The 19,026-nt window shown below is 42.0% G+C and overlaps 1 protein-coding gene across 2 annotated transcripts in view; it reads left to right on the top strand.

Annotated features, from left to right (window-relative positions):
• The window catches only part of LOC143815530 (amine oxidase [flavin-containing] A-like), a 167,247-nt gene that overhangs the window by 30,422 nt on the left and 117,799 nt on the right, over positions 1 to 19,026 (top strand). For both annotated transcript variants that reach the window (XM_077294819.1, XM_077294820.1), the window contains exon 2: positions 5,950 to 6,044. In XM_077294819.1, coding sequence (XP_077150934.1) covers positions 5,950 to 6,044 — 95 coding nt within the window. The remainder of the gene's footprint in view (positions 1 to 5,949; positions 6,045 to 19,026) is intronic.

The following is a 19,026-nucleotide window of genomic DNA, read 5'->3' on the forward strand; positions in this document are numbered from 1 at the left end:
CCTCGCGGTGTTCAGGAGTCATGCACATGGTAACCTGTGTCCAATACTGCGGTTTATTTGCTGCCAATGGCGTAGCATCAATACCCCTAAGAGGAATAGGATTTTCTAATGGTTCAAGAGTAAAACCACAGTGCTTAGCAAATGACAGATCCATAAGACTCAGGGCAGCACCTGAATCTACAAACGCCATGACAGGAAAAGACGACAGTGAGCAAATCAAAGTTACAGACAGAATAAATTTAGGTTGCAAATTACCAACGGTGACAGGACTAACAACCTTAGCTATACGTTTAGAGCATGCTGAGATAACATGTGTAGAATCACCACAGTAGTAGCACAAGCCATTCCGGCGTCTATGAATTTTCCGCTCATTTCTAGTCAGGATTCTATCACATTGCATTAAATCAGGTGTCTGTTCAGACAACACCATGAGGGAATTTGCGGTTTTTCTATCACATTGCACCGAATTAGGTGTCTGTTCAGACAACACCATGAGGGAATTTGCGGTTTTGCGCTCCCGCAACCGCCGGTCAATTTGAATAGCCAGTGCCATAGTATCATTCAGACCTGTGGGAATGGGAAAACCCACCATAACATTCTTAATGGCTTCAGAAAGGCCATTTCTAAAATTAGCGGCCAGTGCACACTCGTTCCAATGTGTCAGCACGGACCATTTCCGAAATTTTTGGCAGTACACTTCAGCCTCGTCCTGCCCCTGAGACATAGCCAGCAAGGCCTTTTCTGCCTGAATCTCAAGATTGGGTTCCTCATAAAGTAAACCGAGCGCCAGAAAAAACGCATTAATATCAGCCAATGCCGGATCTCCTGGCGCCAGCGAAAAAGCCCAATCCTGAGGGTCGCCCCGTAAGAACGAAATAACAATTTTTACTTGCTGAGCAGAGTCTCCAGATGAACAGGGTCTCAGGGACAAAAACAATTTACAATTATTCACAAAATTCCTAAACTTAAACCTGTCTCCGGAAAACAGTTCAGGAATCGGTATTTTAGGTTCTGACCTAGGATTACTGATAACATAGTCTTGTATGCCCTGCACACGAGTAGCCAGCTGGTCCACACTTGTAATCAAGGTCTGGACATTCATGTCTGCAGCAAGCATAGCCACTCTGAGGTAAAGGGGAAGAAGAAAAAAAAAAAAAAAAAAAAACTCAGAATCTTCTTTCTTATAATCCCTCTTCTGCAATGCATTAAACATTTAATACTGGCCTGGCAAACTGTTATGACCCCAATGGCGAGGGTCTCAGAGGAACGTGGAAGTCTGCAGAATACAAAAATCCAGCTCATAGGGCAGTGGTAGCTGGGTTGACCATATATCTACTCCTAACGCCAACACTAGAAGTAGCCGGGGATCATTCCTACGTTGATTCTAGATGACACGCTCCAGCCGGAGAATCTAGCTACCCCTAGCAGAGGAAAACAAAAGACCTTTCTTGCCTCCAGAGAAGGGGACCCCAAAGCTGGATAGAAGCCCCCCACAAATAATAACGGTGAGGTAAGAGGAAATGACAAACACAGAAATGAACCAGGTTTAGCACAGAGAGGCCCGCTTACTGATAGCAGAATAAAGAAAGGTAACTTATATGGTCAACAAAAACCCTATCTAAATCCACACTGGAAATTCAAGAACCCCCGAACCGTCTAACGGTCCGGGGGGAGAACACCAGCCCCCTAGAGCTTCCAGCAAAGGTCAGGATATATATTTGGAACAAGCTGGACAAAAATACAAAACCAAAACAAAATAGCAAAAAGCAAAAAGCGGACTTAGCTGATATAACTGGAACCAGGATCAGTAGACAAGAGCACAGCAGACTAGCTCTGATAACTACGTTGCCAGGCATTGAACTGAAGGTCCAGGGAGCTTAAATAGCAACACCCTTAACTAACGACCCAGGTGCGGATAAAAGGAATGACAGAAAAACCAGAGTCAAAAAACTAGTAACCACTAGAGGGAGCAAAAAGTAAATTCACAACAGGAGTGGTGGACTCCCCAGTCTTGTAGAAACAAGAGAACAATTATAGAACCAGAAACACATGGGCCACTTGCACATTGAACAAGTCTGTAGGAACCTGTTCACACCACCAGAAAACTTGAAGACACAAAAGAGCACAGTGAGGTCAAAAATACTCTGTTGTAAAAAAAAAAAATCACAGTAATCAGCAAGTGCTAGTCAAAAGATGTAAGGAAAACAGGGTATTTAGTTGATACGTTTTTTTGCAAAAAAATGTATACTAAGCTGCTCCACCAAATCGTCAAGGTATACCCTTATAGAGCAGTCCTAACTAATGTATAGAATCCCTATCTGATGTATTTAAAACCTGATCATCTGTATAGTACCTGTATAAGCAGGGTTCAGAGAAGGACTATCCATGTGGACATGCAGGATGGAACAGCTTAAATGCAAATGACCCACAGAGGAGTGGTGGACTTCCCAGTCTTGTAGAAACAAGAGAACAATTATAGAACCAGAAACACATGGGCCACTTGCACATTGAACAAGTCTGTAGGAACCTGTTCACACCACCAGAAAACTTGAAGACACAAAAGAGCACAGTGAGGTCAAAAATACTCTGTTGTAAAAAAAAAAAAATCACAGTAATCAGCAAGTGCTAGTCAAAAGATGTAAGGAAAACAGGGTATTTAGTTGATACGTTTTTTTGCAAAAAAATGTATACTAAGCTGCTCCACCAAATCGTCAAGGTATACCCTTATAGAGCAGTCCTAACTAATGTATAGAATCCCTATCTGATATATTTAAAACCTGATCATCTGTATAGTACCTGTATAAGCAGGGTTCAGAGAAGGACTATCCATGTGGACATGCAGGATGGAACAGCTTAAATGCAAATGACCCACAGAGGAGTGGTGGACTCCCCAGTCTTGTAGAAACAAGAGAACAATTATAGAACCAGAAACACATGGGCCACTTGCACATTGAACAAGTCTGTAGGAACCTGTTCACACCACCAGAAAACTTGAAGACACAAAAGAGCACAGTGAGGTCAAAAATACTCTGTTGTAAAAAAAAAAATCACAGTAATCAGCAAGTGCTAGTCAAAAGATGTAAGGAAAACAGGGTATTTAGTTGACACGTTTTTTTGCAAAAAAATGTATACTAAGCTGCTCCACCAAATCGTCAAGGTATACCCTTATAGAGCAGTCCTAACTAATGTATAGAATCCCTATCTGATGTATTTAAAACCTGATCATCTGTATAGTACCTGTATAAGCAGGGTTCAGAGAAGGACTATCCATGTGGACATGCAGGATGGAACAGCTTAAATGCAAATGACCCACAGAGGAGTGGTGGACTCCCCAGTCTTGTAGAAACAAGAGAACAATTATAGAACCAGAAACACATGGGCCACTTGCACATTGAACAAGTCTGTAGGAACCTGTTCACACCACCAGAAAACTTGAAGACACAAAAGAGCACAGTGAGATCAACTAAATACCCTGTTTTCCTTACATCTTTTGACTAGCACTTGCTGATTACTGTGATTTTTTTTTTTTACAACAGAGTATTTTTGACCTCACTGTGCTCTTTTGTGTCTTCAAGTTTTCTGGTGGTGTGAACAGGTTCCTACAGACTTGTTCAATGTGCAAGTGGCCCATGTGTTTCTGGTTCTATAATTGTTCTCTTGTTTCTACAAGACTGGGGAGTCCACCACTCCTCTGTGGGTCATTTGCATTTAAGCTGTTCCATCCTGCATGTCCACATGGATAGTCCTTCTCTGAACCCTGCTTATACAGGTACTATACAGATGATCAGGTTTTAAATACATCAGATAGGGATTCTATACATTAGTTAGGACTGCTCTATAAGGGTATACCTTGACGATTTGGTGGAGCAGCTTAGTATACATTTTTTTGCAAAAAAACGTATCAACTAAATACCCTGTTTTCCTTACATCTTTTGACTAGCACTTGCTGATTACTGTGATTTTTTTTTTTACAACAGAGTATTTTTGACCTCACTGTGCTCTTTTGTGTCTTCAAGTTTTCTGGTGGTGTGAACAGGTTCCTACAGACTTGTTCAATGTGCAAGTGGCCCATGTGTTTCTGGTTCTATAATTGTTCTCTTGTTTCTACAAGACTGGGGAGTCCACCACTCCTCTGTGGGTCATTTGCATTTAAGCTGTTCCATCCTGCATGTCCGCATGGATAGTCCTTCTCTGAACCCTGCTTATACAGGTACTATACAGATGATCAGGTTTTAAATACATCAGATAGGGATTCTATACATTAGTTAGGACTGCTCTATAAGGGTATACCTTGACGATTTGGTGGAGCAGCTTAGTATACATTTTTTTGCAAAAAAATGTATCAACTAAATACCAACTAAATAAGGAAATTACATCTTTTGACTAGCACTTGCTGATTACTGTGATTTTTTTTTTTTTTTTTTACAACAGAGTATTTTTGACCTCACTGTGCTCTTTTGTGTCTTCATGTTAGTTAGACACGACTTATTCTTCATGAATCCATGCTGGCTGTCAGTTATTATATTATTCTCTGCAATATATTTCTGCAGGTCATCTCTTATAATCCCCTCAAAAACTTTGCACAATACTGATGTCAGACGTACCGGACGGTAGTTGCCTGTAGTTGCCTGTATCCACCCTCTTACATTTCTTAAATACCAAGTGAGCTATCCTCCAATCCTCTGGCAGCAACAGAGAGTGTCTTCACCACATAATGTGGGACGTTCTGATATGTTGTACCTGCTCCAAATTAAATTGTAAAATCTAAATACGTACATTAGAGAAGTACCATGCAGAACACTCTTATGTATCTAAGCAGAACTCTCTTTGTTATATCATCAGTCAGGGTTTAAATAGGTTTATAATGGACATACATTGTAACAATATAATCGGCTCAGCTTATCTCTACATATATGCTGGCATTAGCATACATACATCTAATTGGTTAAAGTTAATAATGTCGACACCCAGCTGAAGAGTTTAGGTGTGGTACCTCTTACTTTCACTTTGCTACGTTATCTCTAAGTCCTGTTAACGAAATTCCTGAGAATCCATTTTGGAGAGAAATGAGATGCATGTAGAACAACCACAATGGAGTCAGGACAGATAAATTAATCCTGCTCTCACAAGAGTCTAAGAAGATGAAAAACAGTGGTCTGTCCAATTACTGAACTCAATTCCCTCAATGTCTGTGGATGAGGATACACATGAATGATCACACCCTAGCTACTGGTATGGGAACCATTTAAAATGTCAATGTAATTGATGATTCATCTTATAACAAAACTAAACTGCAAAAGAACAGAACAAGTAGTACCAAACATGGAAGCAGTCGGTATCAGATAGAAATAAACTAGTATCTACAATTACAGAATCCCATAATGAGACTAATATGTATTGTGGAACATCACCTGCATACGCAGGTAGATACAAGTACACTGTCTCATTAAATCTTTTGCTGGTTTATTAGACAGGTGGAATAAACCAATGTGAAGTAAAAATAAACATGGCCCCTTGGGCAAAACAGAAAAAGAAACAAAACAAAATTGTATACAGTCTCTGCAGCTGCTGGGATCCGCCAGCCCGGTTCCAAAAACCACTTCTCCAGAGCTGCCGGCTCCAGACTCACTGAACACCGAATGCCTCTGGAGGCCTGGTGGCCAACCTCCCACCTAATCTATGGTTGCTCACAAAAACTCAGGCCTTAAAATGGCCGATTAACCTATCTCAACACATAGTGTGCTGGAGGAAACTTCTGGGTTTCAGATCACTGAATAGCCTCAGTGAAACGTATCTCCCCTCCAGCACTTTGCCAGTGACTTTGTCACAGTATCTACAGTACTACACAATAAATTATCTGAATTACAGTACACTACACCAAATACTTCACATTTCCTAATTGTTCGTGAATGTGTAAAGTTTGTAATTGGTTTTGTCTATTTTTTTCAGGCCTTTCAGCTGCTAAACTGCTGGCAAAGGAAGGACTCAATGTCATTGTGTTGGAGGCTCAGGACAGAGTTGGTGGACGAACACATACTATTCGGGTGAGGTATTATTGGTTTAACTGCACATATTCAGTTTTTTTACTTAAAATAAAAATTTTGAAACCCATGAGTTTTGCGGTTTATGGAACTAATGAGAACAATCATGGGCACTTTACATGGCAGAAACGCGGCACATTTTTCTTTGTTCACTATGTGCGATCCATTAAGTGGATGTGTTATAAAAATCCCTGTTTATTTTTTTTTCCTGTAATAACAAGTAATGCTTAATACTGGCTAAAAACACAGAACACACAGCGAATTTTAAAAAAAACTGCATGTTGTTTCAATAGTTTTTAATTTGTTTTGTTTTTTATTCTTTTTTGCTTATGGTATATTCACACAATGGGTATTATAGATATGGGAACATATTCTGCTCAAAATCCACATGAAAAGCCTCTTCAAATACTCTCAAAATAAACTTCCATTTCATGTTAAATGGGAAAACTATGCCCATATTTCACATGGTGCAATCTTTTTATTTCACGTGGAAAAACAAGCAGCATGTGAATTCTTTACGCAATTCTGCTTGAAAAATAAACCCTATTTAAATCTGACTACTCAATGTACTGAAGCAGAAAAAACAACAGCACAATCCCCCTCCCCAAAAAAATTGTATGTTTTTTTAAGTACTTTATATGTAGATTTTTAATCCAGAAAAATCCATGTCGAAAGCTTCCATGTGAATATAAACCTAAACACTTATGGATGATTTATCAATGTAGTCACAAGAGTTTTGTTGCAATGTAAAATCATGTTACTAATTTGCAACAGCTGCTGCTGTTGATCCTGGTCTCTGTTTACAAACAGCCAGCATGTGACTACTGCTGTCAGTCAGTGACAGCAGCAGTCATGTGCAATACTATTTGCATCATTGTTAAGGGCCCAAGCGAGGTAGTCATGGATGAACTGCTGCTTCCACTTGCTCTGGAACTCTGCATAAAACATGTGCCCCCGTCTTGGTGTGCTGCTGTGTGTGGGGTACATCACACTTACTCCTGGCTCACAGGCTTTCATTGGCTCCAGGTTTTTCTCTTCTGGAACCTTGGCAGCAATCAATCCAGGGGACACAGGATTCGTAAAAACAATCTAATTTTTACTTGACAACTGGCAGTCTTTACAAAACGACATAAAGGATAAGGCCCGATGGATTGGTGACTTTCCAACAGGTACCGGACAAAACTTCAGCCCTGGTTCTCCACATGGGTAAAGTGTCCCTCTTGTTAACTTCTCTAGCACTAGGAATTCTTCTCCAACACTAGCAGTGCACCCAGATTGCATCACCTCCCACCTCTTAGAGTTTGAGTCGATCTTTCCCTGTAACTTCACAGACCTTGACATCCATCTCGAGGTTTCCAGGTCAGCAGACGGATTCACATGGAAGGGTTCTTTGGCCATCCACTGCACTGAGTATTAGGCCCACTTTGCCCCTAGCAACCTAGTGCCTGCGACTGCTGCTGTCACTTTGCACAACTCCTCTCCATTGAACTATCACTTCCTGAACATGGCACTAACTCTTAGTCCCCGATCCACAAACTGGGCATATCTAGGCTAGACTGCAGCCCCAGTGGGTGTTACCCTTGACAACATGCATTAATACAAAACATTTAACCATTTGGGGTATCAAGGAGTAGGACATCACCACCACCATTCCTACATCATTGCTCAGTGATAAAACCAATTATGACAGTTGTATGGCACATGGCCACTGCAATTTCTGATTGGCTGAAAAAAAATCACATTCCAGTTTGATGTAAGCAAAGACCAGGTGCACCACTGGAGTGGTCAGTGAGAAACCGTTATGGGTAAAATAGGTTTTTCATAACATCTTCAGCTGTTTATATATATATATATACTAGATGGCAGCCCGATTCTAAAGAATCGGGAGTCTAGAATCCATATATACTTTATTTATTCAAATGTAAGAATAATACAATTAATAAATAATAGTAAGAAAGAACAAAAAATGGCTGCACTCACCAGCTCTTGACAATTCTTGACAGTACGGCACATTTCTGATTGGTCGCTCGCGGCAGGCGGCAACCAATCAGAAAAGTGCCGCGCACCACGAAGGCATATATCTTTGTCCACCCTGAGCGGGTGTAGGACGCTGGTGACGTCACTTATCTCCAGACATTATCTCCGGACAAAGCCACGGAAGTTGGCACAAATTGCCGGAAGTAGTATTCTAGGCAATTATATATTAGATTTTAATGTTATCAGTGTTTACCTTTGAACGTTTATATTGTATTGTCCTGTCACCAGCCATGTGTACGATTATCGGCCGAAAGCCTCTCTGGAACCAATAATCACCCCATGTAAAGGTATCTTTATAAGTTAAAGATTCAGAATACTATGACTTTTATCATATCCTGAACAGTCAAGTTTTTTATGAACCGTTAAGGTTTTCTGGTTGAAGTAAAAAAAACTCTGAGTGTTTACAGTTTGAAACCATAAAATGTTGAAAAATTATGTCATTCTTGAGTATATCACTCAATGGTGCTCATAAACGTGTCAAATTTGATCTATAATATACTTTAATATACGTTACTTTAATCTTTAATATACATAAGAACAGGGCCCCAGACGTGATATCACACAGGGAGTCTGAAACACCGCACAGTGGTCCAAAATATCGCTGTGCTCTGCCTGGGGCCCCATATGCTGCCTGGGGCCCCTGTGCTCTGCCTGGGGCCCCATATGCTGCCTGGGGCCCCTGTGCTCTGCCTGGGGCCCCATGTTCTGCCTGGGGCCCCTGTGCTCTGCCTGGGGCCACTGTGCTCTGCCTGGGGCCCCATATGCTGCCTGGGGCCCCTGTGCTCTACCTGGGACCACTGTGCTCTGCCTGGGTCCCCATATGCTGCCTGGGGCCCCTGTGCTCTGCCTGGGGCCCCATGTTCTGCCTGGGGCCACTGTGCTCTGCCTGGGGCCCCATAGGCTGCCTGGGGCCCCTGTGCTCTGCCTGGGACCACTGTGCTCTGCCTGGGGCCCCATATGCTGCCTGGGGCCCCTGTGCTCTGCCTGGGGCCACTGTGCTCTGCCTGGGGCCCCATATGCTGCCTGGGGCCTCTGTGCTCTGCCTGGGTGTAGGACACTGGTGACGTCACTTATCTCCGGACATTAGCTCCGGACATTAGCTCCGGATATTATCTCCGGACATTAGCTCCGGACAAAGCCACGGAAGTTGGCACAAATTGCAGGAAGTAGTATTCTAGCAATTATATATTAGAGAGATATATATATATATATATATATATATATATATATATATATATATATATATATATATACACACACTGTATATATACACTGCTCAAAAAAATAAAGGGAACCCTTAATCAACAGAATATAACTCCAAGTAAATCAAACTTCTGTGAAATCAAGCTGTCCACTTAGGAAGCAACACTGTTTGACAATCAATTTCACATGCTGTTGTGCAAATGGAATAGACAACAGATGGAAATTATTGGCAATTATCAAGTCACCCCCTATAAAGGAGTGATTCTGCAGGCGGGGACCACAGACCACATCTCAGTACCAATGCTTTCTGGCTGATGTTTTGGTCACTTTTGAATGTTGGTTGTGCTTTCACACTCGTGGTAGCATGAGACGGACTCTACAACCCACACAAGTGGCTCAGGTAGTGCAGCTTTTCGAGGATGGCACATCAATGTGAGCTGTGGCAAGAAGGTTAGCTGTGTCTGTCAGTGTAGTGTCCAGAGGCTGGAGGCACTACCAGGAGACAGGCCAGTACACCAGAAGACGTGGAGGGGGCCATAGGAGGGCAATGACCCAGCAGCAGGACCGCTGCCTCAGCCTTTATGCAAGGAGGAACAGGAGGAGCACTACCAGAGCCCTGCAAAATGACCTCCAGCAGGCCACAAATGTGCATGTGTCTGCACAAATGGTTAGAAACCAACTCCATGAGGATGGTCTGAGTGCCTAACGTCCACAGATGGGGGTTGTGCTCACAGCCCAACACCATGCAGTACACTTGGCATTTGCCACAGAACACCAGGATTGGCAAATTTGCCACTGGCGCCCTGTGCTCTTCTCAGATGAAAGCAGTTTCACACTGAGCACATGTGACAGACATGACAGAGTCTAGAGACACTGTGGAAAGCGATCTTCTGCCTGCAACATCCTTTAGCATGACCGGTTTGGCAGTGGGTCGGTAATGGTGTGGGGTGGCATTTCTTTGGAGGGCTGCACAGCCCTCCATGTGCTCACCAGAGGTAGCCTGACTGCCATTAGGTACTGGGATGAGATCCTCAGACCCCTTGTCAGACCATATGCTGGTGCGGTTGTCCCTGGATTCCTCCTAATGCAGGACAGCGCCACATGTATGCAGTCCTTGACCAGCCGGTCGAGGGTGCATACTGCTGTGCGAGATGTGAGCACATTGTGCATTTGGAAACCCAGATACTGGATCTAAATGTGCAGCTGGCAACACTGAGATCCATAGACAATATGGAGAGGAGTCTTCTGCTCACAGAGCAGACGCTCAATGGGATAGATGAGGAGGGGGATGGTAGGATGGAGCTGCAGGACAGTGTGGCAGTTAGCTGGGTGACAGATAGAAGGCGGGGTAGAGGGAAGAGTACAAGGGAGGCTAGTCCTGATCTGGCACACCCCAATCAGTTTGCTAAGTTGGCAGATGAGGGGGGTGCCAGTACAGGGGTAGCACTGCTGCAGCCAGGCATGTCCTCTGAAAGCCGGAGGAGTGACTGCTCCAGTAAGGGGGGAAATAGGAGAGCAGGGCAGGCCAGACAGGTGCTGGTAGTGGGGGACTCAATTATTAGGGGAACAGATAGGGCAATCTGTCACAAAGACAGGGATCGTCGGACGGTGTGCTGCCTACCTGGCGCTCGAGTCCGACACATCGCTGATCGGGTGGACAGATTACTGGGAGGGGCTGGTGAGGACCCAGCGGTCATGGTGCACATTGGCACAAATGACAAAGTTAGAGGTAGGTGGAAGGTCCTTAAAGATGATTTCAGGGAATTAGGCTGCAAGCTGAAAGCAAGGACCTCCAACGTGGTATTTTCCGAAATACTGCCTGTACCACGTGCCACGCCAGAGAGGCAACGGGAGATTAGGGAGGTTAATAAGTGGCTCAAGAATTGGTGTAGGAAGGAGGGGTTTGGGTTCCTGCAGAACTGGGCCGACTTCTCAGTTGGCTACAGGCTCTACGCTAGGGACGGGCTGCACCTCAATGGGGAAGGTGCAGCTGTGCTGGGGGAGAAAATGGTTAGAAGGTTGGAGGAGTGTTTAAACTAGGGAATGGGGGGGAGGGTATTCATTTTATAGGAGGGGAAGATAGTGCAGATAGAGACCTGGGCACAAATAAGGAAGTTGGGGGTGGCGGTGGCATGGGGGGTGGGGTTAGAACAGTTAGTAATTTAAGAAAGAATAGAGGTACAGAGAGTAACATCAAGTGCATGTATACTAATGCCAGAAGCCTCGCCAACAAAATGGATGAATTAGAACTAATGTTGTTGGAGCATAATTATGACATGGTGGGGATATCTGAGACGTGGCTGGATGAGAGCCATGACTGGGCTGTTAACTTGCAGGGCTATAGCCTGTTCAGAAATGACCGTACAGATAAGCGAGGGGGAGGGGTGTGTCTATATGTAAAATCTTCCTTAAAACCCATCCTGCGTGATAATATAGGTGAATTTAATGAAAATGTAGAGTCCCTGTGGGTGGAGATAAGGGGAGGGGGAAAAAATAATAAATTACTGATAGGGGTTTGTTATAAATCTCCAAAACTAATGGAAGCAATGGAGAATATCCTCGTAAAGCAAATAGATGAAGCTGCGACTCAAGGAGAAGTCATTATTATGGGGGACTTCAACTACCCTGAAATAGATTGGGGAACAGAAACCTGCAGTTCCAGCAAAGGTAATCGGTTTTTGACAACTATGAGAGACAATTACCTTTCACAACTGGTTCAGGACCCAACAAGGAGGGGGGCACTGCTAGACCTAATATTAACCAACAGGCCAGACCGCATATCAAATATAAGGGTTGGGGGTCACTTGGGGAATAGTGATCACAAAATAATAAGTTTTCATGTATCCTTTAATAAGATGGGTAGTAGGGGGGTGACAAGGACACTAAACTTCAGGAGGGCAAATTTCCAACGGATGAGAGAGGATCTTGGTGCAATTAACTGGGACGATATCCTGAGACACAAAAATACACAAAGAAAATGGGAGACATTTATTAGCATCCTGGATAGGACCTGTGCACAGTATATACCGTATGGGAATAAACATACTAGAAATAGGAGGAAACCAATATGGCTAAATAGAGCTGTAAGGGGTGCAATAAGGGACAAAAAGAAAGCATTTAGAGAATTAAAGGAAGTAGGTAGTGAGGAGGCATTAAATAAATACAGAAAATTAAATAAATTCTGTAAAAAGCAAATCAAGGCAGCAAAGATTGAGACAGAGAGACTCATTGCCAGAGAGAGTAAAAATAATCCCAAAATATTCTTTAACTATATAAATAGTAAGAAACTAAAAAATGACAGTGTTGGCCCCCTTAAAAATAGTCTGGGTGAAATGGTGGATGAGGATGAGGAAAAAGCCAATATGCTAAATGACTTTTTTTCATCAGTATTTACAAAAGAAAATCCCATGGCAGACAAAATGACTAGTGATAAAAATTCCCCATTAAATGTCACCTGCTTAACCCAGCAGGAAGTACAGCGGCGTCTAAAAATAACTAAAATTGATAAATCTCCGGGCCCGGATGGGATACACCCCCGAGTACTGCAGGAACTAAGTACAGTCATTGATAGACCATTATTTTTAATCTTTAAAGACTCCATAATAACAGGGTCTGTACCACAGGACTGGCGTATAGCAAATGTGGTGCCAATATTCAAAAAAGGGGCAAAAACTGAACTCGGTAATTATAGGCCAGTAAGTTTAACCTCTACTGTGGGTAAAATCCTGGAGGGCATTCTAAGGGATGCTATGCTGGAGTATCTGAAGAGGAATAACCTCATGACCCAGTATCAGCACGGGTTTACTAGGGACCGTTCATGTCAGACTAATTTGATCAGCTTCTATGAAGAGGCAAGTTCCGGACTGGACCAAGGGAACCCAGTGGACGTAGTATATATGGACTTTTCCAAAGCTTTTGATACGGTGCCACACAAAAGGTTGTTACATAAAATGAGAGTAATGGGGATAGGGGAAAATATGTGTAAGTGGGTTGAGAGCTGGCTCAGGGATAGGAAACAAAGGGTGGTTATTAATGGAGCACACTCGGACTGGGTCACGGTTAGCAGTGGGGTACCACAGGGGTCAGTATTGGGCCCTCTTCTTTTTAACATATTTATTAATGATCTTGTAGGGGGCATTCAGAGTAGAATTTCAATATTTGCAGATGACACTAAACTCTGCAGGGTAATCAATACAGGGGAGGACAATTTTATATTACAGGATGATTTATGTAAACTAGAAGCTTGGGCTGATAAATGGCAAATGAGCTTTAATGGGGATAAATGTAAGGTCATGCACTTGGGTAGAAGTAATAAGATGTATAACTATGTGCTTAATTCTAAAACTCTGGGCAAAACCGTCAATGAAAAAGACCTGGGTGTATGGGTGGATGACAAACTCATATTCAGTGGCCAGTGTCAGGCAGCTGCTACAAAGGCAAATAAAATAATGGGATGTATTAAAAGAGGCATAGATGCTCATGAGGAGAACATAATTTTACCTCTATACAAGTCACTAGTTCGACCACACTTAGAATACTGTGCACAGTTCTGGTCTCCGGTGTATAAGAAAGACATAGCTGAACTGGAGCGGGTGCAGAGAAGAGCGACCAAGGTTATTAGAGGACTGGGGGGTCTGCAATACCAAGATAGGTTATTACACTTGGGGCTATTTAGTTTGGAAAAACGAAGACTAAGGGGTGATCTTATTTTAATGTATAAATATATGAGGGGACAGTACAAAGACCTTTCTGGTGATCTTTTTAATCATAGACCTGAGACAGGGACAAGGGGGCATCCTCTACGTCTGGAGGAAAGAAGGTTTAAGCATAATAACAGACGCGGATTCTTTACTGTAAGAGCAGTGAGACTATGGAACTCTCTGCCGTATGATGTTGTAATGAGTGATTCATTAATTAAATTTAAGAGGGGACTGGATACCTTTCTGGAAAAGTATAATGTTACAGGGTATATACACTAGATTCCTTGATAAGGCGTTGATCCAGGGAACTAGTCTGATTGCCGTATGTGGAGTCGGGAAGGAATTTTTTTCCCCATGGTGGAGTTACTCTTTGCCACATGGGTTTTTTTTGCCTTCCCCTGGATCAACATGTTAGGGCATGTTAGGTTAGGCTATGGGTTGAACTAGATGGACTTACAGTCTTCCTTCAACCTTAATAACTATGTAACTATGTAACTAAGACCTCATGTGGCTGGAGTGTGTCAGCAGTTCCTGCAAGATGAAGTCATTGAAGCTATGGACTGGCCCACCCAATCTAAAGACCTGAATCCGATTGAACACATCTAGGACATCATGTCTCGCACCAGCCACTAACGTCACGTTGCACCACAGACTGTCCAGGAGTTTGCGGATGCTTTAGTCCAGGTCTTGGAGGAGATCCTTCAGGAGACCATCCGCAGCCTCATCAGGAGCATGCCCAGGCATTACATTGAGGTCATATAGGCACTTGGAGGCCACACACGCTACTGAGCATCATTTCCTTGCTTTGAGGCATTTCCATTGAAGTTGGACCAGCCTGTAATTTGATTTTCCACTTTGATTTTGAGTATCGTTTCAAATCCAGGCCTCCATTGGTTAATAAATTTAATTTCCATTAATGATTTTTGTGTGGTTTTGTTGTCAGCATATTCAACTTTGTACAGAACAAAGTATTCAATGAGAATATTTCATTCATTCAGATCTAGGATGTGTTATTTGAGTGTTCCCTTTATTTTTTTGAGCAGTATATATATATATATATATATATATATATATATATATATATATATATATATATATATATATATATATATATATATACACACTAGCTGAAGAGCCCGGCATTGCCTCGGCATAGTAAATATCTGTGGTTAGTTATAGCACCTCACTTCTCTTATTTTCCCATCATGCCTCTCATTTTCCCCCTCACATCTCTCATTTTCTCCCTTACACCTCTAATTTTCCCCCTCACTCCTCTCATTCCCCCCTCCCTCCTCTCATTCCCCCCTAACACTTGTCATTTTGACCTCACATCTGTCATTTTCCGATCACTCCACTATTTTCCCTCACACCTCTCATTTTGCACTCACACCTTTTCATTTTCACCTCACACCCCTCATTTTCACCTCACACCTTTCATTTTCCCCTCCGTATATACATGTTTGTCATCTCCCTTATATATAGTATACACCTGTATGTCATATCCTGTATATAGTATATATCTGTATGTCATCTCCCCTGTAAATAGTATATACCTGCTGTATGTCATCTCCTCCTGTATATTGTATATACCTATGTGTCATCTCCTCCTGTATATAGTATATACCTGTATGTCATCTCTTCTATATATACTATATACCTGTATGTCATCTTCTCCTATATATAGTATATACCTGTATGTCATCTCCTGTATATAATATATACCTGTATGTCATCTCCCCTTTATATAGTATATACCTGCTGTATGTCATCTCCTCCTCTATAAACCTATGTGTCATCTCCTCTTTTATCTAGTATATACCTGTATGTCATCTCCTCCTGTATAAAGTATATACGTGTGTCATCTCCTCCTGTATATAGTGTTTACCTGTAAGTCATCTCCTCCTGTATACAGTATATACCTGTGTGTCATCTCCTCCTGTATATAGTATATACCTGTGTGTCATCTCCTCCTGTATATAGTATGTACCTGTATGTCATCTCCTCCTGTATATAGTATATACCTGCGTGTCATCTCCTGCATATAGTATATACCTGTGTGTCATCTGCTCCTGTATATAGTATATATCTGTGTGTCATCTCCTCCTGTATATAGTATATACGTGTGTCATCTGCCCTGTATATAGTATATACCTGTGTGTCACCTCCTCCTGTATATAGTATATACCTGTGTGTCATCTCCTCCTGTATATAGTATATATCTGTGTGTCATCTCCCCTGTATATAGTATGTACCTGTATGTCATCTTCTCCTGTATATAGTATATACCTGTGTGTCATCTCCTCCTGTATATAGTATATACCTGTGTCATCTCCCCTGTATATAGTATATGCCTGTGTGTCATCTCCCCTGTATATAGTATATACCTTTGTGTCATCTTCCCTGTATATAGTATGTACCTGTATGTCATCTCCCCTGTATATAGTATATACCAGTGTGTCATCTCCTCCTGTATATAGTATATACCTGTGTGTCATCTCCCTGTATATAGTATATATGTGTGTGTCATCTCCTCCTGTATATAGTATATACCTGTTTGTCATCTCCCCTGTATATAGTTTATATGTGTGTGTCATCTCCCCTGTATATATGTGTATTTATTATGTGTGGCGCATTTTGAGTATGTGCAAGTTTTGTGTGAGGCAACTTTTGCATGTGTTGCAACTTTTGTGCATGTGGCAATTTTTCAGCGTGTGCAAGTTTTGCGTGTGGCGAGTTTTCCATGAGGTGAGTTTTGCACGTGTGGTGAGTTTTGCGTGAGCCTAGTTTTGCATGTGGCGAGTTTTGTGTGTGGCGAGTTTTGAGTGGCGACTTTTGTGTTTTGACTTTTATGTGGCGAGGTTGGTGTATGTGTGGTGAAATGTGTGCTGAGGGTGATATGTGTTCAAGCACATGGTAGTATGTGGTGCATTTTGTGTGTGTGTTCATATCCCCGTGTATGGTGAGTATCCCATGTCGCGGCCCCACCTTAGCAACTGTACGGTATATACTCTTTGGCGCCATCGCTCTCACTCTTTAAGTCCCCCTTGTTCACATCTGGCAGCTGTCAATTTGCCTCCAACACTTTTCCTTTCACTTTTCCCCCATTATGTAGATAGGGGCAAAATTGTTTGGGGAATTGGAACGCGCGGGGTTAAAATTTTGCATCACAACATAGCCTATGACGCTCTTAGGGTCCAGACGTGTGACAATTTTGTGGCTGTAGCTGCGACGGTGCAGATGCCAATCCCGGACATACACACATACACACTTACACACATACATTCAGCTTTATATATTAGATATACCTGTAAGTCATCTCCCCTGTATATAGTATATACCTGTATGTCATCTCCCCTGTATATAGTATATACCTGTATGTCATCTCCTCCTGTATATAATATATAGCTGCATGTCATCTCCTCCTGTATATAGTATATACATGTATGTCATCTCCCCTGTATATAGTATATACATGTATGTCATCTCCCCTGTATATAGTATATACCTGTATGTCATCTCCTCCTGTATATAATACATAGCTGTATATCATCTCCCCTGTATATAGTATATACCTGTATGCCATCTCCTCCTGGCTGTCAATTTGCCTCCAACACTTTTCCTTTCACTTTTTCCCCATTATGTAGATAGGGGCAAAATTGTTTGGTGAATTGGAACGCACGGGGTTAAAATTTCGCCTCACAAAATAGCCTATGACGCTCTCGGGGTCCAGACGTGTGACTGTGCAAAATTTTGTGGCTGTAGCGACGACGGTGCAGATGCCAATCCCGGACATACACATACATACATACATACATACACACACACATTCAGCTTTATATATTAGACTAGCTGTACTACCCGGCTTCGCCCGGGGTAATAACTGCTGTTAGCAAAATAGAATGTGTTAACAAAAATTTATTCTGCACAAAAAAAACACAAAACAAATAGATAGAAATGTAATTATTAAAAGGCAAAAACTAAGCTAATAGAAGCATTTTACAACATATATTTCAACACCAGAGATATTCCACACAGATTTAACTAAATTGGCCAAATAATGTGAAGTAATCTTCTACTACTTATTCGAGAGCCTTTTGATAAACGACATTCTTAGTTTTTCCTTCAGGTGCAAAGACAAACAGAGTTTTGGCTGTTCCAACTCTTGAACAGGCCACAAAAAGTTGACCATGAGAAAAGCATGGAGATTGTAAATCTAAGCTAGCTGAAGAGCCCGGCGTTGCCTGGGCATAGTAAATCTGTGGTTAGTTATAGCACCTCACTTCTCTTATTTTCCCATCACGCCTCTCATTTTCCCCATCACATCTTTCATTTTCCCCCTCACATCTCTCATTTTCTCCCTCACACCTCTCATTTTCCCCCTCACTCCTCTTATTTTCCCCCTCACTCCTCTCATTCCCCCCTAACACTTGTCATTTCGACCTCACATCTGTCATTTTCCGATCACTCCACTATTTTCCCTCACTCCTCTCATTTTGCACTCACACCTTTTCATTTTCACCTCACACCTCTCATTTTCACCTCAGTATATACATGTTTGTCATCTCCCTTATATATAGTATACACCTGTATGTCATCTCCTGTATATAGTATATACCTGTATGTCATCTCCCCTGTATATAGTATATACCTGCTGTGTGTCATCTCCCCTGTATATAGTATATACCTGTATGTCATCTCCTCCTATATATAGTATATACCTGTATGTAATCTCCTCCTGTATATAGTATATACCTGTGTGTCATCTCACCTATATATAGTATATATCTGTGTGTCATCTCCCCCTGTATATAGTATATACCTGTATGTCATCTCCTCCTATACATAGCATATACCTGTATGTCATCTCCTCCTGTATATACTATATACCTGTAGGTAATCTGCTCCTGTTTATAGTATATACCTGTGTGTCATCTCCTTCTGTATATAGTATATACCTGTTTGTCATCTCCTGCTGTATGTAGTATGTACCTGTATGTCATCTCCTCCTCTATATAGTATATACCTGTGTGTCATCTCTCCTGTAT

This window comes from Ranitomeya variabilis, chromosome 3 (assembly GCF_051348905.1).
Source record: "Ranitomeya variabilis isolate aRanVar5 chromosome 3, aRanVar5.hap1, whole genome shotgun sequence".
Classification (NCBI taxonomy): Eukaryota; Metazoa; Chordata; class Amphibia; order Anura; family Dendrobatidae; genus Ranitomeya; species Ranitomeya variabilis.